We start from the raw sequence: 18,623 nt of genomic DNA, 5'->3' as shown, positions 1-18,623 counted from the left end.
AAGGCGGCCATGTGAAATGCACTCTTGTAGGCAAACATACTTTCGGTTGTCAAACAATCGCACTTCCGCATAAACATAACATTGCTAACTTTTACAACCAAAAAATAAGTTAGGGTAATTTTTATAAATTTTTTTTTTTTTTTAAAACAAGTAAAATTAAAGCATTTAATATATTGTGAAATGAAATATTATTCATATCAAGGAAATAAAAACTTGAGAGTTTGTTATAATTTTTAGGGAAAAGGTTGATGAAGGACAGGAGAGCGATGAGACAGAAATGAGAGGTAGAGGGCAAGAAAAGGGCAGGGAAAGGAGAGAGAGAGAGAGAGAGAGAGAGAGAGAGAGAGAGAGAGAGAGAGAGAGAGAGAGAGAGAGAGAGAGAGAAGGAGATGATAATTTTATTTACCTTCATTGCCGTATTCCTAAATTTTATTCACAAATATATTTTTTAGGCAAATTTATCTTAGTCTCATCAAAACATGAGTTGAAAAACCAAATGAATAAAATGAATGTATGAAAGTATTACTAAAAAAGTTAACTGGATTTTTACTTCCAAAATCAGCATCCAGGAAAAAAAATTTAAAATCATGCAATCTTTTTGGAGCGTAAAGCTCCTGAATGCCATATTTGTAAAGATTCGGAAGCATTTACAACAATATTTACAAGTTATGAGCAGTTGGTATCAAATTTTCCATGCTTTGAAGCTATTAGTAACAATAAAGTTGATATTTTTTTCAAAAAATCAGGCAAAGCACATGGCCCAATAATGATGGTATTCCACTACGTTTATTGTGCACTTTTTCATTTATGATTTATTCCATGCAAAAAATAACGCAGTTCAGTTTAAAACCAAATGCTATTTATTATTCAATTCTTCATGTTTGATGTTATAATAACATATTTGGCTCCTACCATTTTAATGGTACTTCTAAATGAACCTTTTTTTCTTACTCCGATATTTACGACTTTCCGACGGCCCTGCCGAATCACATAAATCCATTAGTACTAAAAATAGACTCCAATTCAGAAATTTAAAGCTCAGCTAAGCGACTATAAAATAATTAACCTGTCTTAATTGAAAAACTAAATAATCTGAGTCATTTTGAATTTATGTGAGTAAGTAAAATGTATATGGTTTCAGTAAAGCCACCATTGGATCATAATTTATAACCTCCCTTTCCAACGCCTAATATCTCTTCTTTCTCTAAGATGCATTTTTATTTCACCCCATGGTGCTTTAGTGTTTGAAAAATGGATTATTTGGTTATTTTGTTTAAAAAAAATAATATTTTTAATCCATTTATTTTATGGCAAGGAAGTTATAAAATGTTAAAAAAACAGGTTTATTTGTTTTTCAGCCATCTAGGTTTAAGCATGTTCTTTTTTATTAAATATTTTTCATAATATTAGTGTGCTTAAGACTAATGTTCAATTTTTAAATTCAAAGTTTATACGATAAACTATTACACTGTAAAGGAAAGTGCATATTTTATTTTCTGTAAGTTGCTTCATAGTAAAAAGTGATCAATAAAAATTCAATTTAGTTAAAGGAACCATTGAAATGTATAAAAAGAAAGAATAATAGGTAACTTTATTTAATTCCAAATTTCGACTGGTTTGTAGTTATAAGTTCTTACTTATCAAATACATGTATTCATTCATTTCCCTAAATCAATTGAGAAGTTTATACAGCTTACTATATTAAACATTTTATTTAGGTAAAGTAGTATATATGTAATATACAAATGTATTTATACAAAATATATACTTGAAAATATTATATATTAGACATATAGATAATAATAAAAATTTTGATTTTATAGAGCATGAGTGCTTTACAAAAAATTCAAAAGCTTCTACAAAATGACGAAGTTTGCCTTAATGTATCTTTTTACTGAACACTATATGTAAATATAATTTTACATTAAATTTTGATTTAAGTAGATCACTATTTCATGTTTTTTTATTTATTTATTTGTTTTGCTTAACATTTTAAGTGTATAGAAGGAAGCTTAATTTCTGGTTGGTCACGTAGCCCACACTTTTTTGCGATTGTGTGCTCCTCTACATTGAAGAACCATTGGTAATACAGTTTTTGTATTAAGATGTTCCTACCAATATTTTCTTAGCTACTTTTTTTGTAATAAGAAAATAAAGCCTCCCTAGAAATTCCTGTTTTTCCTTCTCATTAAAGTTTTCTTATTGTCACACACCCTGGTATTGGATCAAAGGAAGTTAACATCCGTTCAAAATATGCATTACCGCTAGATGAAAGTTTTCAGTATAGTGCGTTTACAATGTTTTGTTTTTATATTAAATATATTTTTTATTGAATAAAGAAATTCATATTTTGAAATTCTTTTCAATTTGCAATTCATTCTTTAAATTTCATTTTAGGCAGTTTGTCAATAAAATCAAGTAAGTTTATTGCATATTTATCTTCATTTTCTGCATAACTCTACTCAATGACTCATAAAATGTAAGCATAGTGCTTTTGTTAGTTTGTGTAGCTATTTAGTATTACATATTTTTCCAAGTAGTTTGTTCCAGGTTTAACAACTTAGTATGAAAAAATTTAAATTTTGCACAAGAAATCATGATTTTAATAAATATTTGATTATCAAGCAATATTTCTAACATGTAAGGTTGATGGTTTTACTCAAAATAAAAACTCTTTTGTACCTCTTACTAATATTTTTACTTTTAATATTATTGTTGCAAACTTCATACTGTTTTTTTTTTCATATCCTTTATGAATTTTTTTATAATATATAGGTACAGAACTTCAATATCAAATTTCTTCTGGTTTAAACACATACATTGCTGAATTTACTATTGGTGAAGTCACTAACAATTTTTTTACATTACTTTCTGAAATCCATGCAGGTAAAAAATGAAAAATAAAAATAATTGTTTAACGATACTGTAGTGTATGCAAAACCTCTATTGAGATTCTGAAGCAAGTTGCTTGAAAATTTACTAGTCAACTTTTTTACCTAATATTATAGGAGTTGAAAAAATCAAATATTAACACCTTATTTTTCCATTCTATTTTATTATGCAAACAAGTGGTTTTCAATTATTCAGAGATATTTAGAAAATTAATTATTTACAGTTTTAGTCTGATTATATTGAAAAGTTTTAGATTATATTTGTATTTATAATTATAGAAAAAAATTCATTGCATAAACTGAAGACATATATTGCACCCTTTGATATAACCTTTTTTTCCTTGATGATTAGTTGGGTAAGCATCAATGACATAATATATGTAGAGCATCCTCTAAAAATTTTCCTTATAAATGGAATCTAAAAAAGTAAGAATTATTTCTTACTTTTTTAACTTACTTTAAAAGCTTGTTTTCTACTGAAAATAAAATTGGAAAAAAGAATTGTTGTTCCTCTTCATTTGTTTGAAGATATGCTTACTTCTTACTGTTCATAGAATATCTTGCTTGTCTAAGATGAAATAGAGAGATATCAATGGAGCACTCAACAATATTCTTTACATCCATTAGTGATCTACTGTAAAGATGAGGAAGGTATCATCAAACATACTTCTCACCGCTATATCAGATGACATAACTCACAATGTAACCTTTGTTTACAATTTTATTTTGTACTGTCCTACACAACTATCAGTAAATAAAATACATTTATTCACTGATGTATACATATGTCCTGATTTATGTACTGATGAATACATTTATTTACTATCAGTAAATAAAATACATTTATTTACTGATGTTTGTGCAGGACGAAAATTTTAAAAGTTTTTACAATCTATGCCAACTAGAGAAGAAATTTGGCCTGAAAAAAAAAGGAACTTTGTTGTCATGACCTATGGAAAGTCACCATGTGAATGAAGTAGTGGTGCAGTAAAAAGATTGACAGTGCCAGAAAGTTTGAAACAGCCATAATTAATCCAATATCTCACATCAGAATCCATGTTTGAATTTTGTATTGAGAAAATCAAAGGTGTATACTTAATTTACATAAAAGGATCAGACTTACAATTACAATGTGAAGACCAATGAGAAAAGTATGATGGTGTACAAACTCTACCTGTCACTTGTAGCTCTCATCAGTTTATAGGTCTTGAGGATAACAGAGTCGGGGTAAAGACCTAAATCTAAAAAGTAACAATATGTATTTCAATCTGATGCTGTCATTTTAGGAGATTATGTAGTAGTAGTCTACAATTATAATTAGTGGACTGTTTCTCAACTGGTTAGACTGTTCATCTGGGTATTTTACACTATTCTCAAAGAGATGACTTCTGTTTTATTGCTCACACAAATATATTGAAACAATTATCTATTACACAAGCTCTCTCTATTTCCAGTAGAAACTATGTTTGAAAAAGCTGAAATTAAAGAAGTACAAGGAACATGTTGATAACATTGTGAACTATTAAAACTAGTAAAAAATAACATCTATCTTCAAAACCATAAAAAAATCCTGTAAAATTCATCAACCAACATTCTGTTTATCTTTCATTTACTCTTTGTACTACTCACTTTCAATCTGTTCTCTCTCTTAACTTTACTGGCTCACCTTAAATCTTTTCCAACCTTTTTCAAACTTTGTGTTTATTAAAAACAACACTTTCTACACTTCAAAAACAATGCTTAAAAAATCTTTTGAAGTTTTTTTTACTTTTAACGTCATTAATGTGGCAGTGATAAAAATTATCTTACTTTGTTACTTTTAGTAGATAATGTTCTGCAGTTGATTTGTAGATTTTACCCTATATAAAAGATTTCTGTGCTGACTGCGTCAATTTTGCTTTAGTAAATCTATTTGAAAAATTCTTTTCCCATATTTTATTAAAGTGTAATGTTGATTCATCGAATTTTTTTTGAAAGAGCTCACTATTGCTTTCATGATTACAAATTATTGCTTTCATGATTACAAAGGATTGTTTAATGAAAATATTTAGATACTCATGAAGATCAAGAAAGTTTAGTTTTTTAGATCTTGTTTGCATAATAAATTAGGAAAATAAAATTTCAATAGATTTTAGATTTATTTTATAAAATATATTTTATTTCAATATATTTTATTTCAATATATTTTATTTCAATCCTTAAAAACAGACTGGTTTAGTTCACACTAACATGATCATTCTAGACTTAAAAAAATAGCCTGTATGTTCTTTTACAAAAATAAAGCTTCTTGATATATAAATCTGGTAATGTTTGCATTTGTCTTAAATTTAGTTTCTCTTTTATCTGGATCCAATGCATCATTTGACTGGTCAAAAAAGTATAATGAATCAAGATATTCATCTGATGGTAATAATTCAAATTTTCAATTCTAAAAATATAAAATGTAAATTTTTTTAAATAAGAAGACATTTACTTATCTTAGGTAATTGGCCATGGAGTGAAATCAACACTGTTAGTTCACAAACTCCAGTAGTAAGTAAGTACATAAATCTATGTTTATTAATAGTTTAACTTTCTTTAAGTAAATAACTATGAGTGTGATAAAACATATTTTTAAGTTTATAAATTTGTAGTTTAAGAAAAATGTTTTTTAAACTTTTTTTACTGGTATTTTTGTATAAAAGAATATTTGTTCCAAATAAAAATGAAACATGATAGACTTATCAATTTTTAATATCTTGCTAAAGTAAAGTTTTAATTATTTAGTTTTCTGTTAATTGATTTAGAATTCTTGTATTGATAGGATATAATCACCTAAATTTATCAATTCTTTTTTTTTTTAAAGAGTATTTTTGTTTTTACTATTATTTTCAGTTTGATTTTTTTTTTTTAAGTAATTGCAAGTTTCTTTTTGCAAGTCAAATTTTTCAGTTTTTGTTTTAAAATTTATATTTCTCTCCTAAGTTTTTTTTTTTTTCATATGCTTGATTTGCTTTTTCGTATGAAATAATTCACTGTATAATCTTAGTGCATATCTCTTTCTTTATCTTTTTATCTGATTATAATGCTTTTTCACTATGTAAATGTTTCAGACAATGTTTTAAAAAATAAAAAAAAAAAGGTTTTTAAATTTATAGTCAAATGGAAAATTGTACAATGTGCTAGTATTTCTCAAAATATAAAATGATAATATTTATATTGATAACATCAGCAAAAGCAATAATGAAAATTTTATATAAGCTATACTATTTTATCTTATATTGGCTGTATAAATAGAAGAAGCTCTCTATAAAGTCTAGTTGCTTTTAAGAAATAAGCTAATCTTGTTGAAAGAATCTAAAATTGAAAAAAATGTTTTTATTTGACATTAAATAAAATTCACTGTCATTTATTATAAGCAAAGCAATTTAATAATAGATGAAAAATGTTTTTAGTCTTGTTTTGTCCAGTCTTGGTAACTTACCATAAAAATTAAATTGAAAAGGTTGGTGGGGTGTTTACTAATTCTTAAAAGTAAAGGAAGTAAAAAATTTTAATGTTGTAACTTTCATGTGTGCATAACTTTCAAATAACAAAAATACAAAAAAAGTGATCTCTAAATGAATATAACACCATTATCTGAATGGATAAATAAATGTTCAGTGGATATTTTGATGTAAGAAAAAAGAGTTTTCACTAAGTCTATTCAACAGTTTTTGAACCTTTAGATTTTATTTCAAAAGAATTTTAATTAACACATGTTTTTATGAAATCCAGTTTCTTTCAACTCATCAAATTTTATACATGCCATATTTTTTTTGAATGTTTTGTTTAGTAAGAATCTGATATAAGTGGAAAATACTTAAAGGAGATTTTAATCTCTTTGCTTTTGTTAGAGTTTTCTCTTTCTATTTAATTTAAAGAACTAATTTAAAAAATGTTTTCAAAATAAAAATTTTGAAAATAATTTGTTTCAAATGTTGGTTACAAATAATGTTCTAGTCATATTATTTTTTTCAGCTGATGCTTATATATCATATGACCCTTTTAACAAAGATGACAATTTTAACAAAGGTGAATCATGCAGAGACTTTGAAGAAATTGTTAAACCAATTGAGGATTTAAAAATTGAGAATCAAACAAATAGTAATAAATTAGCTTTTGATCTGAAAGACTTTGATCCTTTATCACAACATGAAATAGAGCAGAGCATAAAATCAGAGCAAATGATAAACTCAGATCTGTTAAAACGAAGTCGAGAAGTAGTTTCTACACGAGTTTCCTCTGGAAAATCATGGATTGAAAGAACTATGTCCCAAGTCTCACGCATATCATCAAATGAGGTACGTAAGCAATAGTAATTATTTTAACATGTAGATAATCTCTTATGGTTAAAGTAAATAAGGATTTTTTAAATTAACATTTAATCTATTTATAAATAGTCTTCAAGTATTCCAGCAAAAAACAAGGAAAGAAAAATATAAAACATAAAAGTTTTATAAAAGCTTATTTATTTAAATTTTTTTAGGGGAGACCAGGGCTAGTTGGCTACAGTTTTAGTTTTTGAGCTCTGTGCATTTCTGGGTAAACTTTTTTGAGAATATTAAATTGCACTTCAAAAGAATTTGAATTTGGCAAGCATTTTCAAGTGACAAACATTTAAAAAAATAATAATTGGTGGCCCAAAAAGGCCCTCCAAAAAAGAAAAAAATATGTGCCAACTTACCCCGGCCAGGGGTAAGTTGCCTATACTCTCAGGGTAAGTTGGCACACCATATAAAAAGAGCAAGTTTAGCAACATTAAGCATACATTTCAAGCGCATCTTTTATATGAAAAGTCTTGATGATTTTTATCCAACAATATTTTTTGACAATAACTTTTATTGCTCATAAGTCGATTGAATAGACTTTCCTTCTATAAAAATAGCATCAATAGCATTTTTTGTAACAATTTTAGAATTACATTTAAATAGAAATAACATTTAAATAAATAAGCTTTTATAAAACAATTTACAGGCCTGTCTACTTTTTTTTTATAGTTTCACATTTCTGTAGATCTGTAGTGTTATATAACTTAAGTGAATTTACGGCTAATGCGAAAAGTTGTAAGTTGGCACATGTTGCCAACTAGCCCCGCAATCATTGTGCCAACTAACCCCAAAAGTTTTTTGATCACAAAATGGCTTATAAATCCTCAAAAACACGAAATATTGAGAAACACAAAATGTGACTGGTTAGAATGAACCATACAACACCTAAATATATTTGAGTTTACTTGTAGCTAATGCTATTGCTTTTTAAAATTGAAAAAGTAATATAGCTACAAAAATTGCAAAATTAGTAAAAAAGACACAAAAATTGCTATAATTTCTATGCGCATGCGCTTATAGCCCTGATACTACACTGAAAGATGAATTAGTTAAGTGGGAAAGTTCCATGTGAATTTTGGAAATTTCTGGTGGAAAATTCCGAAGTTAAATGCAGTGTGTCAGCTTACCCCTGTAGCCAACTAGCCCCGGTCTCCCCTAAATGTTCAATAAAATGTTTAACTAATTTTTTTCAATAAAAAAAAATGATCCTGTATAAATAAATAATATTTAAAAGGTTAGAATTATGCAAAACCATTTTCAGCAGCCTTCCATTAACCTACCATTATTAAATGAAAAGAATTTCAGTGGGACATGTAGTTTTTTAACAAATGCTGCAGGTATATTTCATATCGTCAGTTTTCATATCATTGAGAAATATTGAATTCAATTATTTTGATATAGAGTTTTCTAAATTTACAACTTTCAAAATAAATTTTTAGTTCCTAAGATTTAGCTGCATTTATTGGAAAATATTTTTGGTTTTAAATTTTATAAAACAAAAATAAATAAATTCAGAGTTTTAGAAACACAGAAAGCAAAAAAAACTTTGTAGTTTTGTCTTTTATATATGATATTCTTTAATAAAGTAAAATTGACAAGAATTTTTTTAATTTTTAAGACGGAGAACAATAGCAACCCTACAAATACATCACATGATGAAGGCTTTGATGTCGTTGACAATGTAGATGTTGAAAAAACTGAAGCTTATATTCCAATTGTCTCACCAATGATAACTGTGAATCGTGCATCAACTGACATACGGAGTCTCCGTGCTAGAGAAAATTACTTAAAATTACATATGGCTGCAAGAGAAAAGGAATTCACGGAAATCTACCCATTTACGTATGATTTGTTGTTTTCATTTATATATATTATATATATATATATATAAGTGCATATATATATATATTATATATATATATATATATATATATATATATATATATATATATATATATATATATATATATATATATATATATATATATATATATATATATATATATATATAATATATATAAATATGTAAAGTGCATATTTATATAGGATTTCATTAAAATTAAAGACAGGTTATCTTAATTTTTCTATTTAACTGGAAGGACCCTCAATATCTATTCTATTATACAAGAAAATAATACTGATAAAGACACTATTTGATTATTCATTACTATCTTGTGTCCCACCAAAATTGAATGTTAAACTATATATGTTTTAAAATATTTCTTCCTATTAATATCTAAAAAATAATTACTATAAAAAAAAAAAAATACTATCCAAAAAATACTTTTCACAGATTAAAACAATTGTTTTTTTATAGTATATTTTATATAATTATTAAGAACCACATTTACTATTGTATAATTTAGCATAAAAATGTTTTACAAATATTGAACCATATTGAATGAATTGTACAAATATTAGTCTATCAATATTTTTTCAAGTAATATCTAAAAATATTTTAGCATCCCAATCAAAATATTCACCTTGTAAAAACTATATTTGGCATCCAATAAATCTGAAGTCCAGATATCAACAGATGAATGACAACTTTATCAATAATTTGTTGAGCTGTTTTTTTTTTTTTGTTTTTTTTTTGTTTTTGACTACTTAAAACTATGTGAGTTTTATCTTTGTACTTCCATTTCTCTATATTCCTTATATGATGTGCCATTTCTCTATATTCCTTACTATATGATGTTCCATTTCTTTATATTCCTTATTATATGATGTTCCATTTCTCTATTTTCCTTATTATATGATGTTCCATTTCTCTATATTCCTTATTATATGATGTGCCAGGTTGATTGGGAATGTTTGTGTCAATATTAAATTCCATTTGCATGTGTTCAGATTTCTAATAAATAAACAAAGTGTCCTTTTTTTTAAATCTTTTTTTTATTTTTTATAATATATATTTATAATTCAATTCTATTTCTTCAATGGCAATTCATTGGTTGTTAATTCAATGTCTAATACTAACATACATCTAAGAACATCCTGTCTTTGCAGTAGTAATAGTTCTTATCTTACTTAATTTTTTATTTCTTCTTTTGTTTCTTTTACATTTCTTCAATGTGTAAACTTCAATGTGTAAACTTCAAATTCAACAGGAATTTTGAGTAAAAAGTTTATATTTTAAAGAACTATAAAATTAGTTTTGTATTGAAGATAAAGATTTTTGGATTATTTATAAGTTTTAAGTGGACACAGGTAAATATTTTGTAAAAAGTACCTAATTCCACAACAGTTGAGTGTTTCTATAAAGTAACATTAACAGGGTCCTACATAAAAATATAGAAAGTTCAAAAATACAGACCATCCACATAAATAGTTTATAAGTGTTTAACAGTAGTTTTTTTATTACTTTAAAATGTTAGAGTATTTCTGGGTACATGGAATGTTAATGGACAGCCAGCTGTTGAATGTCTAAGACCTTGGATTGACTGTGATAATGATCCTCCAGATGTTTTTGCTATAGGGTGAGTTTTTTTTGTTTTTAGGCACTTTATATATCCATGTAATAATCAACCTTTAAAATAAGTTAACCTTTTTTTTAAAAAAAATATCTGCTTTGCTTTGTCAGTAATCTGGGTAAAGATTGTTTATATCCTGTAAATTTTTGCATATCAACTATTAATGGTGTCTAAATATCATTTCTGAATAGTTTTAAAACTGAATTAATTTCTAAGTTTACTTTTTTTTAAAAAATAACCCATGTTTTTCCTATACAAAATCATAATAATATGCTGTAACTTAATAATGAATATTTAATCATGGTATTTCAAGTTTTCTCCTTTTTAAATTAATAATACTTTTCTGTTTTGCATATCCTCATCTCTTCCACACTTAATAGTAGTAGGTATGCATCTTTTCTCCATCTCATTCAGCATATAAATCAAGTCCATACAATATTGGAGAAAAGGAACAAGGTGACATAAAAGTATATAAAAAAATTTCACTCATTTGTTACCGGTAGCTAATGTTTTTATGACAGCGAACCTGAAAATTTTGAAATTGCTGTTTAAAGTTTAAGACTAATTCAGCCAAGAACTCCCCCCATCCAAAAGTTTTGAAATGGAAATAGGGAAGTTTGGTTTTTACCAATAAAAAATTTTCTTAAATTAATCATTGGTTGTAGGAAAACTATCTTTGTTTCAATAAAGAGTGAAAAAAATTTCTAGCTTGTCTAGTTTATCCAAAACTGGTTTTATCTAAACCAATTCCATGCTTAAGACTTACCCAAAGCTCAAAGCCAGGTTATAAAAAAAGTAGAGCTTTTAAAAACTACTTTTGTAGTAAGATGTGTTTAAATAATGTTTGTGCAGCTTTATGAAAATACAAGATTCAAGGAGAATACAGTTTTTTATTTTTTTAAAATGAGAAGATCATATATATGAAACCAATAGTTCTTTTCTCTTCACTTTCCAGATAATTATCCTCTTCACACTAGAAGTAGGCAAAGAAATTGATACATTTTACATTTAAGACAGGTGGAGTAGAGGAAGTGGTGTCAACAGTTTGCTAATATTTTTTTTGTGTTTTGAATTATCTTCAACTAAAGTTTTTTTGCTTGTCAATTAGATCAAAATCATTTAAAATAGATTTAAAAAGTTCTACATCTAGCAGGTTCTTGCTATACTAAAAAAAAGATTCAATCTCTTTTATTATATGAAAAATGATTAAAGTGTTCAAACAAATTGCAACTTACCTATCTCTTAACTTGAATGTTCAGTTTTGAAACCATACAATTGATTGGCTGAAAAGGATAACATTTCAAAACAATAAAAAATAAATGGCAAGTTCATTAAATGGGTGTATAAAAGGTAATTTTTCATTGGTTTGGAATATTATCTTTTTTCTATTTCTGCCAATCAGTCATGTAACCTTTCCATGTGACTGTTGTTGTTAGAATCTACCATTTTCCTACTTAAATGTTGATGCAAATGTTTGAAGTATTTGAAACTTAGATAATAGATTCAAAAGATAATTCTTATTATTCTAAAAAAATTCTTCATGGTTATTACCAAAGTTGTATAAAGAAATTTTGCTTCAGTTGTTATATTTTCCAGAAATCCTAAAGCAACTTGTTCATGGGAAACTTTTTACAGTGCTTCTGATTGGTTAAGATTTTAAAAGCTTGACTTTTAAAGCACAAGTGAAATATTCTTTTTCCTAACTAAAATAAATTATAAAGAACCTTACAAATTATTCTATTCAGCAAATCCTATCAAATTAAGTCTTTAAAGCCTACAGTAAAAAGGCTGCCAGGAAACATTTTTTTACTTTAGAGTTGGTAATTTCTACATAATTTTCTTCTGTTAAGACATTTCATGAAAAGTAATTAATGTTCTTTTAACCAAACTTTGTTCATTTGGCAGTTAAAAAAATGTTTTAAAAACTTCTAAAAAAAGAGGGAACAGTTTGTAAAATGAAAGAGAAAATTCGCTACAGCAAATCTTAAATTTTCTTTTAGAACTAATGAACAAAGTAAGTTAAAGCATATGGCAAGTATTATAATTTATATAAATGAGTTTTAAAATGTTTTAAAGAAATCATTTGATCTATGCAACAAAATATCCAACTTAAAGGTTAATTTAGATTATGCTAAATAACTTGTGTATTCTGCTTTTAAATATATTCAATGAGGTTACTTGTCATATTTTGCTTTTGAATTTTTATTTTTGACAAACTTGTTTTTTTTTTTTTCTTTAGCTTTCATGAAAGATATTTACTTGCAAAATTTGTTTCCTAAATTAATTTCTGAGCAACATAAAACATTTTTCCTTTTACTATTTCTCTTATACCCTTCAGTCAGTTTCAATCATCTTTTACATTATTATTTGCTTTGTCAACTTTATTAAGCTAAATTTTTCCATTAACAACTGAGATAATCAGTTATCATAAATGATGATAGTTAAACTCTTCAAAAAGGTTTTTAAATAAAAAATACATTTTAACTATTAAGGGTATGCATTAAAAACTGAAATGGATTGGTGTAAGATGATTTTGATGTAACCCCTAATGTGTGTCCTTTTATTTTTGTATACTTGATTTTATGTTTTTCACATGATTGTACATCTCTCAACTTTATTTCTCTGTGTGTGTAAACATATGTTTTTTTAAATATAATCTTAAGTTTAAGATGTTACTGGTTGCTAGTAGAGTATAAATATAATCTTACGAGCTATGATTTGAATTTTAGGTTCCAAGAACTAGATTTGAGTGCAGAAGCTCTTGTATTTAATGACTCTAGTCGTGAAGATACATGGCTTAAAGCAATTGAAAATGCTCTTCCAAAACGAGCTGATTATTTTAAGGTTTATTTTATTTTTATTTTATTATGTTTAAAAAATCTTGCAGTTGTGGAGATTTTTGAAAAAAGTTTTTTGTTTCCATTTCAAACATTTTTTTTATTTTTAGCTAAAAAATTGCTTTTAGTTAAAACATGTTCGATTGGTTGGTATGATGCTAGTTGTTTACATACAAACCAAACATAAGATGCAAGTGCAGTACCTTGAAGCAGAAACAAATGCTACTGGTATCATGGGGATGATGGTATTTTAATTGAGAAAATAAAAATAGAAAATAGAAATAACTTTTTGTAATGCTTGATTTAAAACTTGACTTAAAAATCATTAGGCACAGCATTAAGTTTTTAAAAGTATTTTTGTTTTTAATCTGTTAAAAATTCTTTTACACAAACAAACTTTTTGTATTTTACTTTTCTAGGGTAATAAAGGTGGTGTAGCTATCAGGTTTCAGCTTCATAACACAACAATTTGTTTTGTTAATTCTCATCTGGCTGCACATCTAACTGAATATGAACGAAGAAATCAGGTTTGCTGTTACTCCAAGTTTTATGGATTAAATTTTTTAGAAATTTAGTATGTAAAAAAAATAGTTTGAACTTACTAATATTAAGAGCATTTTATCTCTTTATCTGCATTTTGTATCTAACATATTTTCAATTCTTGGAGTTCTGGAGCTCTGACTGAAACAACTTGCATAACTAGTGGAAAACTGAAAATATATTCATAAGAATTCTTATTTCTGACATTTGTTGAATTGTTATATCTGCAACTTTTTGTGGAGATGATTTGAAATTTAGAAACAACTTTTTGAAATGATTTAAGCATTTAATCAAATGGATTATAGTAATTATTTAAAAGTAATTCAAAATATGATAAAAAAAAAAAAAACCTAATGTAATAGATAAGTTCCTTTAAATTTTTTCCTTTTTTTTTTTTTTTTTTAGGATTTTCGTGAAGTTTACAACAAAATCAAATTTACTTTATATCAACCACAGCTGAGTATATCTGATCATGAGTAATTCTTTTTTTATATTTAGTATTAGCAAAGTTAAATTATTGTTAATGTTCTGCAAGCAGTTTTTATGTGTAAATAAGAAATGGTGTCAATAGATAATAATGGTAACAATATTAATCTTAGAATGATATTTTGGATGGGCGATCTGAATTATCGGTTTGATGACTTAGATCCTGATCAAGTGAAAAAATTGACTGATGATTTAGAGTACGAAAAGTTGTATTCCAGTGATCAAGTAAGCAAATTTAATCAGTTTCTTTGATAAAGATTTTTTATTTTTTTGTAAAATTGGGAAACTGATTGTAATAAGAAAGTGATTTTTTTTATTAATTATATTTTTTTTATTAGTTTATACCATATTTAACAGGTGTTAGCAAAATAAGTTTCAAGTAGATCAAAATATAAATAAATATAAATGTCTAATAAAAAGTAGTTTTGCTAAAAATAAATCTCTGAAAATATCAGAAAACTTGGCTCTATTAAGATATCTTATCTTTCCTAGTTGTGTTAGTTATTTTTGTATTTATCTGTTTCTAAATATATTTCTTTGAATAAATCCAGATGTAAATTGTCAAAAAATAGTTGCTCAATAGATTGCTTTATAATTTTTTAATTTCTGCTCATTTATTTGAGGATGTTTTTATAGCTTAATATTCAAAGACTTCAGGGTAAAGTATTCCAAGGGTTCTCTGAAGGTGCTATTCAATTTAAACCTACTTATAAATATGATCCAGGCACAGATAATTGGGATACTAGGTAAAAAGTGTTTAATTTTTTTTGTTATCTAAATGTTCCTTAATCGATTATTTAAACTGAAAATTTTTTTAGAGTGAAAGTTTTATTTCTTTCGAGGTTTAGTTAAGTTTTTTTTTAATTACAGCGAAAAATCTCGTGCTCCTGCATGGTGTGATCGTATATTATGGAAAGGGAAGAATATTCAACAGATTGCTTACAGAAGTCATTCGCAACTAAAACTTAGCGATCATAAACCAGTTAGCTCTTTATTTAGTGTTGGGGTAAGTTCTCTTAACTGTTGTGCAGGTGAAATTTGTTTCTATTGAGTGCTGGATTCTCTCCAACAAATTAAAAAACTGACATGATAGTAGTTTTGTAGATTTATATTTTTTTAAGTGAAAGTTTTAGTGCTCTCTCACTAGTAGACTTTTTTTTTTTGTTTGCATGAATTTAATATTTAATGTAAACTGTTTTTTTTAGATCAAAGTTGTTGATCGATCTAGTGAAAGAAAAGTTTTTGAAGAAATAGTACGAAAGTTAGACCGAAAAGAAAATGAATCACTCCCTCAAGTAAAGCTCGGCAAACACGAGGTATTTACTCTTTTTTTTTTTTAGATTTAAATGTTAAAATTAAATTTTATATTAAATGTTTATAAAAGTAAATAGTATTGTTGAGTTGTATTGCCATTTTCATAGGATATTCTTTTTCCTAGTTTCAATTTGAAAATGTAGAATTCATGCAAGAAAGAAAAGATATCTTACCAATTGCAAATATTGGCCAGGTTGATTTATCTTTCAAATTTTTTTATTATTTTATTGATCTTACTATTTGTTTTATTTTGATTAATTTTTTACCAAAACCTGTTTTCTACAGAGTCCAGTGGAGTTTGAGTTTATACCAAAGCTAGATGAAACTGCTGTTGCAAAGCCATGGATCAGAGTGAGCCCATCAGCTGGATTTATCATGCCTGGTAAAAACAAAAGTGGTCAAAATTGTTTTTTTGTTCCGTTTCGGTTTCACTAAATAATTTTAAATCATTTTTTTTGTAGGTGATGTGACAGAGATAGAAGTGTCTGTTTTTGTTGATAAATTATCTGCACCTCTTATAACGTTAGAGAGATTTCGCTTAGATGATATCTTAGTGCTTCATTTGGTTGATGGAAAGGATTTCTTTGTATCTTTTTTATAGCAATCTAACAATACTTTATCTGGTATTTTAAGATATTTATCCTTTAAAAAAGTTAAGTATATTTAAGCTATTAATTATACTAAATTATTGGGATATAATTATTACAAAAGTTTTTTGCCAATCATTACATGATATCATTTTTCTTAATGAGTACAGGTCACTATAAATGGGACATTCAAACCAAGTGTGTTTGGTTATTGTTTGCAGTCACTTTGTCTAATATATGGTCCTATTAGCCAATTAACATTAGATAAAGTTATTAAATATGTAAGCATTTTATTGATGAATCTTCTGTCATTTTACTGATTAAACTTCTAAATCTCAATATTTTGATTTTGTTTAATAATTTAGTTAACATAACCGGCTCTCTGTCATGGCAATTTGAATTAATTTAAAAGTTTATCTTGAACATATTGAGTTTTTTAGATTAATAAAACCTTAGGAAAAATTGAGCGTTTTTCATCATCTTTTTAATCAGACGTTTTAAGCTAATATAATTTATTATTTACAGCAACAAATTGCTCTTTCGTCAGATGCTACAGACAGTACTTGTATTGATTATAAAGAGCCTTTGGAGATACCGAAGGAGCTTTGGCTTTTAATTGATCATCTTCATAAATATGGAATGACACAAGTACAATATATTTTATAATCAGGTTATTCTGTTTATTTATACATTACTTTCATACTTATCAAGAAATTTAATGCTAAACGAAAAATTTTAGGAAAATATTTTGATACAATGTGGTACAGATGAAGATATCATAAAAATCCAAAAACACTTGGATACAGGGTCAGGTGGAAAGTTGCGTATCTTTTCATTCATCTTTAAATAATAAAGTTCTAAGAAAATATTTTGCTAAAGCACATCATTTTTCATCTTAAAAACCGTTCAAAAGTTTGTTCTACTTCTAGGTACTTTTTTCCATGGTCACTCCTCTAGTTGTATTATTGAATTCGTTTAATGACTTAATAATGTATAATGCTTTTCCCATATTAGTGTTTTCGAATGATTTTATTGAAAATATCGTCCGAACAAAAAACTTTTTTTTTTCCCCTTAATAATAAATAGCCGGTAGTATATTTTCAGTTGGAGAGGCTCTGCTGCTTTTTCTAGAAGCTCTCTCGGAACCTGTTATACCATATCGATTTCAGACGAGTTGTATTGATTCCTGTAACAATTACGTTCTATGTAAACAGGTATAAACATGTTAAAGTTGACTGTTAAATTAAAAGCTTTTGTTAGAATCAACTGAAGCAATCAGCATCTAAAATCGTGATTTTAAAAATTTATTGAACACTGAATTAGACATTCATGTTTCCAAAAACTTTAATCATCTTTTTTTTTTTTGCTAAGTTATTTACGCAAACTTATAGATATCAATTGGTTGCTTTGATTTAAGGTAATCAGTCAACTTCCAGAATGTCATTCAAATGTTTTCCGCTATTTGACTGCTTTCTTACGAGAGTTGCTTAAACAAAGTGGGGAGAACAAACTCGATGCAAAACTTGTCGGTATGGGATTTTATATATTTAAATGTCTGCTATCTTTTATCTTATCCTTATTTTATTATCTTATCTTTATTATCTTATCATTTCCCTTTTTTTTTTCTTTACATTTGTATCAGTAAAATTTTAAGTTTTGAATTTTAGCGGCAATATTTGGCAGTATACTACTTCGGTCGTCTCCGAAACAATCGAAGACACAAAACAAAAAAACTCAATCTCAAATTGCTCAAAAAAAAGCCAAGTTTATCTATCATTTTCTTGTCAATGACTATCGTGATTAAGCGATGGTCGTGATTACCACCGACGTCGTGATTAAGCCATCTTTCAAAAGTGAAACTATTTTTTCATTCCCGTCTTTTTTTAAGAGTTAAATATTTTTAAATGTTTTACTCTGCGCTCTTGTATATCAACGAGTTTTGCAATTTCCTTTAATATATATTACTGAAGTACGGATAGCGTAAAGGAGAGTTTCGAAACTCTGTTGTATATAAAGAACTTTTATACATATTTATTTTTATGCAGAATTAGCCATTTTTGATTTTATTGTTGTATTAGCAGATGACCAAATTATGTAAATATATTTTTTTCATAAGTACAAATAAATGGATTTTTTCGTAAATAAA

General features: G+C 26.5%; 1 protein-coding gene across 7 annotated transcripts; it reads left to right on the top strand.

The window, feature by feature from the left end:
* Nucleotides 1–958: 958 nt before the first annotated feature.
* LOC145202214 (inositol polyphosphate 5-phosphatase OCRL-like) lies at nucleotides 959–18,623 on the top strand. Of its 7 annotated transcripts, XM_090082856.1 has the most exons (29): nucleotides 959–1,112; nucleotides 1,545–1,585; nucleotides 1,824–1,883; nucleotides 1,998–2,083; nucleotides 2,195–2,286; nucleotides 2,398–2,418; nucleotides 2,776–2,886; nucleotides 5,223–5,297; nucleotides 5,374–5,427; nucleotides 6,891–7,213; nucleotides 8,859–9,082; nucleotides 10,618–10,719; nucleotides 13,443–13,557; nucleotides 13,679–13,795; nucleotides 13,970–14,077; nucleotides 14,496–14,566; nucleotides 14,690–14,801; nucleotides 15,213–15,322; nucleotides 15,447–15,582; nucleotides 15,782–15,892; nucleotides 16,015–16,083; nucleotides 16,176–16,272; nucleotides 16,352–16,476; nucleotides 16,648–16,758; nucleotides 17,003–17,125; nucleotides 17,217–17,301; nucleotides 17,564–17,691; nucleotides 17,895–18,006; nucleotides 18,145–18,623. In XM_090082856.1, exons 3-29 carry the CDS (start codon nucleotides 1,827–1,829, stop codon nucleotides 18,279–18,281), a joined length of 3,012 nt encoding a protein of 1,003 aa, XP_089938982.1. In that variant the 5' UTR covers nucleotides 959–1,112; nucleotides 1,545–1,585; nucleotides 1,824–1,826; the 3' UTR covers nucleotides 18,282–18,623. The 7 variants fall into 7 exon arrangements, with proteins under 7 accessions (XP_089938982.1, XP_089938983.1, XP_089938981.1 ...); XM_090082857.1 differs by lacking the exon at nucleotides 959–1,112 and having other exon boundaries at nucleotides 1,445–1,585; nucleotides 6,894–7,213; XM_090082855.1 differs by lacking the exon at nucleotides 959–1,112 and having other exon boundaries at nucleotides 1,445–1,585.

This window comes from Hydra viridissima, unplaced genomic scaffold (assembly GCF_058129835.1).
Source record: "Hydra viridissima isolate aposymbiotic clone 2 unplaced genomic scaffold, HvirCarnegie_v1 scaffold_3, whole genome shotgun sequence".
NCBI lineage: Eukaryota > Metazoa > Cnidaria > Hydrozoa > Anthoathecata > Hydridae > Hydra > Hydra viridissima.
Note: the sequence above shows the minus strand (reverse complement) of the source record. Positions and strands in the feature narration are given on the sequence as shown.

What these genes read in the sequence shown, in the direction of transcription:
- LOC145202214 (XM_090082856.1), top strand. Translation starts at nt 1,827, where the DNA reads ATGAGTGCTTTACAAAAAATTCAAAAGCTTCTACAAAATGACGAAGTT. An exon ending in CAGTTTGTCAATAAAATCAA is followed by an intron (nt 2,419 to 2,775) that starts GTAAGTTTATTG and finishes TATAATATATAG; the next exon opens with GTACAGAACTTCAATATCAA. An exon ending in AGTTGTATTCCAGTGATCAA is followed by an intron (nt 14,802 to 15,212) that starts GTAAGCAAATTT and finishes ATGTTTTTATAG; the next exon opens with CTTAATATTCAAAGACTTCA.